The sequence below is a fragment of the Argiope bruennichi genome, chromosome 7, assembly GCF_947563725.1.
Source record: "Argiope bruennichi chromosome 7, qqArgBrue1.1, whole genome shotgun sequence".
Lineage (NCBI taxonomy): Eukaryota > Metazoa > Arthropoda > Arachnida > Araneae > Araneidae > Argiope > Argiope bruennichi.
In genome coordinates this window covers 76767524-76775639 of record NC_079157.1, presented here as the reverse complement: position 1 = coordinate 76775639, position 8116 = coordinate 76767524, and the positions used below count along the sequence as shown (strand labels likewise).

Here is an 8116-nt window from a genome sequence, read left to right as displayed (position 1 = left end):
AGGAATGCATTATCAACAAAATTTCAATGCTAAATAAAAAATATACCGATATTTTGAAATTTGTGAATGCGCCCCTTAATGCATCGTTTTAGGAGCAATACATAAAAAAAGGGGGAAATAAGTCGTAGGAATGATCAGAAATTTTGCACACCCCCATAAAATGATATTGTTCTTCGATTTATCTCAAAATTTAAATGTGTTAAGATTCAAAAAATTTTAAACTCTAATTTTGTAATTTTTTTCACATAATAAAAATTACTTGTCATATTAAATATGCATACAAAATGTGTAGAATACCTTATACTTTCATATCAAAAAGAATTTAATTCAATAACTTAACCGCTTAACTGTTACATCCGAGTGCCATACGTGCATCGATTTATCGAATTTTGATAGTTGTAAGCAAAAAATAAACCATTCTTAACGATTATAATTCAATATTAAAATTACTTCGAATGCATAGATAAGGCAAGTATTCAATGGATTTCCATTTGAATCAAAATAAAGAAAATATTCCTAAAATAGGTGTCATCTTATTAGATAGTAAAGAAAATAAAACAGTTAAGTGGTTATTAAGTTTTTACGATCCGAATAAAACGTCAAAATTTAATTTTGACCTTAGAAAGTAAAAAGGTTTTAGCTTATAATATCAAAACGAAATGACCTAAGTTGATAATACTAGGCTTCAGGGAGTGACTTTCGTTGCAATTTTAAAATTTAATGAAAAAGGGATTTGTCATTGGAAATATTGAAGCTTGCTTTGATTTCAATATATAGGTAACTGGCATCTTACGAAATTTTTATTTAAAAAAATTCTTTAAAAGTATATTTCCTTTAATTATTAAGTATATTTACCTTTTTTATGATTATATGATATGATGATATGATTTTATGATAAGATATGATTTTATGATGATATATGATTATATGATATGGCTTTTATGATTATATGATGATTATGCGAGATTATGATGATTTTCATTTTTCAAATGCAGTTTTTGAAAAAAATTAATATTTCACTGCGATTGGTTTACGGAAAACCTGGCATCTCAAAAACAATTCAATAAAATGTAATGATATTTGGTATACATATGTTCAAAAGCTTTGAGGATATAATAAATCGTCGATTTTAATATGGTTTGATTTAGTCATGTTTTTCAATCATATTCATTTCAAAACATGGAAAAAAATAAGATGAAATGTGATTTTGAAAATTGGAAGTGGAATTCCTCTGTAAACTGTAATACAGAAACTTGTATTATAGTTTAAAACAATGTTTCGGAAATGGCGGACATGTGATTCAATACATAATATATGCAGTAGGTAACATGTTAAAGTTAAATATTTTTAATAAACATTTGCAGTTTAATCTGTACTTTTCAAAAAATTTATATATTGTCAGAATAAAGCATATAAGTAAATTTTAATATTTTGAGAACTCGCAACAAAGGATATATATATCCCTTTTAATAATCAGTAAATTCAATTTTTAATTTCAACGCATGCCTTACTTAATTTGGAAGTTCTATTATAGTATAATTTATTTTTTACTTTTTATTTTTTATATCATGGGAAAAAATAAATAATGCAATAAAATTCTTGAAATATTTTTCATAAATATAAATTGCGGATTCTTTTACTTAGCTTAATTATATTAGCGTCTTGTTTTAAAGCAACAATAAGGCTATTTGGGGACGGACCTCGTAATTTTGAACCGTGGTCAGATAACGACAACATCACATGAGCTGGCACCCCTCCTCTACAAGCTGCCCTGCCACATCAGAGGGAGGACGTTTGGCCCCGACACATTTTACATGCACCGTTCCCCCTCACATGATGGCTCTTTGATGGAATCAGGCCTCGAACCTGAAGCCCTTCGGTTCCGCAGTCGAGGCCTTACCACCAGGCCACGCAGCCCTTTTTATATTTAAAATAAAGACATATAATTACCTGTCAAGTAGAATATAGCATAACCAATCGAATCAATAATTCATATTTCGATATATAACAGATAAATAAATAATTATACCTTCATTCATTGAATAGTCATTTTATTACATCAACGTAAGCATAAATTTTCTTATAATATTTTATAATTAATAGAATTTGTATTTTTCCAAAATTTTTTTACTTTCTCCTATACGAAGTGTAGTGAAAGTATTGTAATCGTCAAAAAATTGGAACGCGAGATTTTGACGAATCTCCAAATTTCAGCCTTCTCGGAGTTCAAAAAACATATTTTTGAAAAATGCCCATCTGTCTATCTGTATGTGATTATGATGACTCAAAAACGCTTTGATCGAGGCGGATGAAATTTGGTATACGGCCTTTACAAAATTTGAAGCAGAGGAAGTTTGTCTATCGAGCTGAGGGCCGCGGTGGCCTGGTGGTAAGGTCTCGGCTTCGGAACCGGAGGGTTTCAGGTTCGTGACCCGATTCCACCGAAGAACTGTCGTGTAAGGGGGTCTGTTGCACGTTAAATCCGTCATGACCAAACGTCCTCCCGCTGGTGTGGTGTGGTGTGGTGTTTTGTGGAGAGAGGTGTGCCAACTAAGGTGACATCCTCGTCATCTGACCGTGGTTCTAAATGACGAGGTCCGTCCCAAAATAGCCCTAGTGTTGCTTCAAACGGGACGTTAATATAACCAAACCAATGCCTATCGGGTTGTTCGAATATAAGTTAACATAATAACTATAGAACGGAAGATAAAAGGAAGACTATATGGAAAAAATTCATCACATATATTTAATATTTATAGTATAGACAACAAATTTACAACCAAATTAAATGAGGGGTTGTTCGTCCGTCAGTCGGTACTTCCAGAAACGTAAGCGCGATAATTCAAAAATACAATGACTTAAATATATCAAATTTCATATGGGATTTTTTGGCACCAAAAGTAGTTCTGTGTCATTTTTTTTTCAATCTATTGGTAAAAAGGCATTTAAAAGCCAAATTTGATTTCGGGATACTTTTAACCATATACCAGTGATTAATAGCCATAAATACTTACCAAGAACTACACGATCGATTCAGTAAAAATGTCAATTTCACACTGAATGTTGATATTTCGTAACTATTGCATGCCAATGCCATCTAAGGCATTCTCTGAGATAACATCTTTATTAGAGAATATGCAAGAAAGATTTGAGGAGAACATTTCCGCTGGTTTAATTTGCCAAATAGGTTGATTCCACTATTTATAGACCTGATTATAGCCCATCTCACCCCAGTTGCATTCTATGCAGTTGCCTTATCAGTCTATCTAATTGGAGATATTTCATAGATAAGCTACCATTCTTCGAAAAATGATCATTATTAATTATGGTTTTATTTTTATTCTAATGTTTCCAATGACTCCAGAATTCAATAAAATATAAAGGAAAGCGCAAGTGAAAGTGTTCTGAAAATTTTAAAGAAAACAAAGTGGCTTATGAATACCGATCTAGAAAATATTTTCATCTACTTTCGCTTTCGTTTCTTTCCTGGAACGACAGAATACGAGTGCGAAAGATAAAAAGATGACGAACACACTTGATGTTTTACGTCGTTCGAAGGTCATATCTACTACGAATGACACTCAATTTGCTCGCCGCTAACGAAGAGGAAGACTGCTTCTTTTGCGGAAGGTTCTCAGACGATTAAGTAATCGACAAATTACGAAATTTTTCAAGCGTTATTGGGGCAAAGAAATGAAGGAATTTATCTTCATATGGAATGTTGAAAACATGAGCTATGCGTGGCACAAAACAGGGGAAGAGATTGTCAGCCCGAAATTCATTGCAAGCCCGCTGCAAGACACCTGTTGGACTCTAAGGTTGTATCCCAGAGGACGTGATAATAGCGATTATTTTAGTTTGTTTCTACACAGGGAGGAAGATGATGAATCCGAAGATTTGAAAATCGATTTCGAACTTTCTTGCATATTCGCAGATAATAGAGTATTATATACTTGGCTAGCTCCAAACAAATATGTATATTTTTCAAAAGGTTCCGAATTTGGGGAGTCACAATTTATAAAACGGCTCGAGGTGTTTGGTCAAAAGAAGGATTTGCAATTGCCACGGGACATTCTGACGTTGCGTTGCAGAATGTGGATGGATGATGATGGAGATATTAATGAATTTAAACAAATGTATGGACGTACTCAACTTCCGATAGAGCATATCGTTTCAGTTGAAACCATCAATCTTGAGCCATTGGCAAAGAAAACTTTTCAAATCCATTCAAAGCTCCAAAACGAGGTATTGTTCACTGTAAAAATAGAATATTTGAGCAATGGTATAGATGTGACAATTGATCCAATTAGTGAAGTAATGTTCTCCACTTGCAAACTAACTTTAGTAAATAAAGAGTCGAAAAGAAAACTATGGGAAGAAATGAGCTGTTCCTTCAATGGGCCATTGGCAAATGTATGGAGATTGCCTTTTTCAACCAAGGATCAACAAACAGAAAATGGCAACTCTAATACAATGGATCTTGAGTTTATAACCGAGTTTATCTATTCTACAGGAGAAGAAAATGGAACAATAGAAAGTAATTTTCCAAGCAGAATTCCGGAATTTAATTATGTCCCCAATGAAATAGAAAGTATCTTTAAGGAACTGCTTAATTTGTACCATGAAAACGCTCTTTGCGATATTGAATTAAAAACTGAAAACAAATCTTTCTTTGCCCATAAAGTTGTACTGTGTGCTCGGTCTCCTGTATTTTTAGCTATGATAAAAGATGAGATGACAATAAAGGGAAACAAATGCATTAAGATAGAAGATATTTCAGCTGACATCTTGGAGAAATTCCTCATCTGCCTTTACAAGGATGCATTAGAGAATATAGAATGGGATTCGGTCATTGAGCTTTATTATGCAGCTGATAAATATCAAGTAGAACGACTGAAACATTTATGTTGTTATTATTTAGCGGAAAATGTCGATTGTGATAGGGTTTGCGATGTACTGATTTTGGCTGACAGATATAATGATTGTGCATTAAAACAGCAAGTGGAAGATTTTATTTGGAAAAACGAAGAAGAAATGGTTAGACCTGGTCAGTGGAATATGTACAGTTTTGAGCAACGAGAGCTGGCTATGAAAAAGATACTTTCTAAAAACGAGGATCAAGGTAATTTTTCAATATAATATCTAAAATATTTTTATTACAGTTGCGAGTCTTCATGGCGATGACTTTATATTTTTGTAAATTTACAATGGCAAAATATTTATGTATTATCAAAAATCGATTTCTTTCTCTGTCTCTCTCTCTCTCTCTCTCTCTCTCTCTCTCTGTGTGTGTGTGTGTGTGTGTGTGTGTGTGTGTGTGTGTGTGTGTGTGTGTGTGTGTGTGTGTGTGTGTGTGTGTGTGTGCGGTTTTGATTATTTTATAATGTAACCATTGTGTAAAATCGATTGAATGATATTTCTTATTAAATTTTTTTAAGAATTACTATAGAAATTATCTTAAACAATTTTGTCCAGTGTAGTCTTTATCGTTTTCAGTGGTATGAATATTATTCTAATTTTTGCAATCATGGTTTTCTTTTGGATTTGTTTTGATACTGAATTTAATATATTTTGTGCAAAGATGAAACTCGATTGCACGGTACAAGATGTTCTGCAAAATTGCGAAATGCATTTAAAATATTCCCAAACATCCTCCATGAATATGTGGAGAATTATGACAAAAGAAGAATCCAGATTTGACGGCGGTATCACATCATTCATAAACATTTTTAATAAGTTTTCGCCTGCAAAGGCTTATTTACGCAGTGAAAGTCTAATTTTAATTTAATTCCTATTTGAGTAAAAACTGTAAGTGTATGCTAGCATCTTACATTTCTGAAGAAACATTTGAAAATTGAGCTACTTTTATAAAATATACTGTTTATTAGTTAGTTAGGAAACGGCAACATTTTGAACATAATTATAGTATTTGTAATGCCTTAGCTATATTGGCTTCAAACCATTGCTTTACCTATTACAAACTATTGCTTTGCATATAGTTTTGCTTTTATATTACAAACCATTGCTTTATATATTAGAAGCCATTGCTTTACATATAGCTTTGCTTTACATATTATGAGTCATTGCTTTAAATATTGCTTTTCTATGATAACATAAAAAATGTTTAACCTTAATGATATCATGTACAATTGACGTTATTGAAAAGATTTATTGTCTAATTCATAAAACTGTATTGTTCTAATCCTGATTATATGTAACTAATACAATGAACAATATAGTTAGGAATTGCAATTGGGAAAAAGCTCTTATCTATTTCATAGCTTCTCTGACTTTATTCGAAAGGCTAAAAGATGAATAAATAAATAAGTAAGTGTCAAAGCGATTTCGAATAACTTGATATAAGAATTCACTGATTATTTTATTTATTATGATTATTTTGGTAATCTTTGGCAGATATAATTAATTAGCATGAAGACAAAAACGACTCTTTTAAACTATAAATATATATAAAACTAACAGATTAATTATAGTACAATCAATAGTTTAATAAATGTAATTATGTTTTATTAACCGCATGCCATTGTTGAACACTAGTTACTAAAGAGTTTATTAGCTTGAAATATATTTTCAAAATTAACGTGCGTTCTATCTAACGTGTTCTATCGTGTAACACTATATTTTTACTAACTTTAAACTATCAGCTGTCAGATGTTTTTTAATACGGTTGCCAACACTTTACCGCAAGAATGGTGATAAATTCAAAAATCTTTCGTTAATTTTGAGACACCCTTTATTTATATTTATTTATTTAATAATGGATTTTTTCGGAAATTTATTTTAAAATTTAATAACGAATAATCAGTCACAATATTCTTATTATATTCTCTCAATTGACGTTTCCTAACCTCATTCTGCTATAGTACATTTATTTCTCCCTCTGGCTATTTCAGAAAATCGAAAAACACCTTCCAAAGCATCCGATGATATCATATCCAGTCATCTCGATGTGCTAGATGATTTTAAACGTCTCTATCAAGATCATATCATGAGCGATATCACTATCAAGACGAAAAGTGCATCTTTCCCTGCCCACAAGGTTATCCTCTTTGCCAGTTCCTCTACTTTCAAGAACATGCTCACAAGGACAACAACCGATATTCTTGAGATTGAAAACTTGGAAGACGATATCGTTTCTCGAATGTTGCTCTCTCTGTACACCGATTCTTTAGAAGATGCGCAATGGAACATTGTCATGAAACTGTACCACGCAGCAGATGTATTCGAATTACTGAGATTGAAGTTAGAGTGCTCTCGTTTCTTGCTCGAAAATCTCAACCTGACCAATGCCAGTGATCTTTTGCTGCTGGCGCATGAGCATCACGATGATAAGTTGAAGTCAGCTGTGGAAGATTACATTTTATTGGTTGATGAAGAGCTATTTGGATCCGATGAATGGGCAGAATTTAGCAAATCTAATCTGCTGTTGGCTAACGAGACAATGAGTGCAAAATATAAAAAAAATAAGAATTTGTAATGCTTATTGATTTATTCTACTTAAACGAATATTCTGCAACATAACAACTTTGACACTTTTTCCAATAAAATGATTTAAAATTTGGAAAGGAGATTTAATTAAAACCAGATTTGTATAGATTTAAAATTAATTAATTGGAATACAATATATCCTTCGTAACATTCTTGCCTTCATATTTAAGTTTTTTTTTTAATTAGTGAAATGTATTTAATTATTTTATTAATTATTCAATTAAAAAATTTATGTATTAATTAATTTTTTTAAATTTTAATTAATTTTTATTAAATATATTTATTATTTTTAATTAATTTTAAATTTTAAATTAAAGTTTTAATTCATTTTAAATTTATTTTTAAGTAATTAATAATTTTAATTTTAATTAACTTTTAATTAGTTTTTAATTAATTAATAATGTAATAATGTTAAGTTTAATTAACTTTTAATTAGTTTTTAATTAAATAATAAGTTAATAATTTTAATTTTAATTAACTTTTAATTAGTTTTTAATTAATTAATAATTTAATAATTTTAATTTTAATTCACTTTTAATTACTTTTTAATTAATTTTAAATTTAATTAATTTTATTATTTTTAAATATTTTTAATTAAAAAATATTTATT

At 30.5% G+C, this 8116-nt stretch overlaps 1 protein-coding gene across 1 annotated transcript; it reads left to right on the top strand.

The window, feature by feature from the left end:
- Positions 1–3595: 3595 nt before the first annotated feature.
- LOC129974876 (uncharacterized) lies at positions 3596–7677 on the top strand. The gene is made up of 2 exons (XM_056087648.1): positions 3596–5122; positions 6912–7677. Exons 1-2 carry the CDS (start codon positions 3694–3696, stop codon positions 7493–7495), a joined length of 2013 nt encoding a protein of 670 aa, XP_055943623.1. The 5' UTR covers positions 3596–3693; the 3' UTR covers positions 7496–7677.
- Positions 7678–8116: the final 439 nt, after the last annotated feature.

Excerpts from the sequence above, each read along its gene's own strand:
- LOC129974876 (XM_056087648.1), top strand. The coding sequence starts at position 3,694 with ATGAAGGAATTTATCTTCATATGGAATGTTGAAAACATGAGCTATGCG. Across the intron at positions 5,123-6,911 it reads TTCTAAAAACGAGGATCAAG|AAAATCGAAAAACACCTTCC; the intron begins GTAATTTTTCAA and ends TGGCTATTTCAG.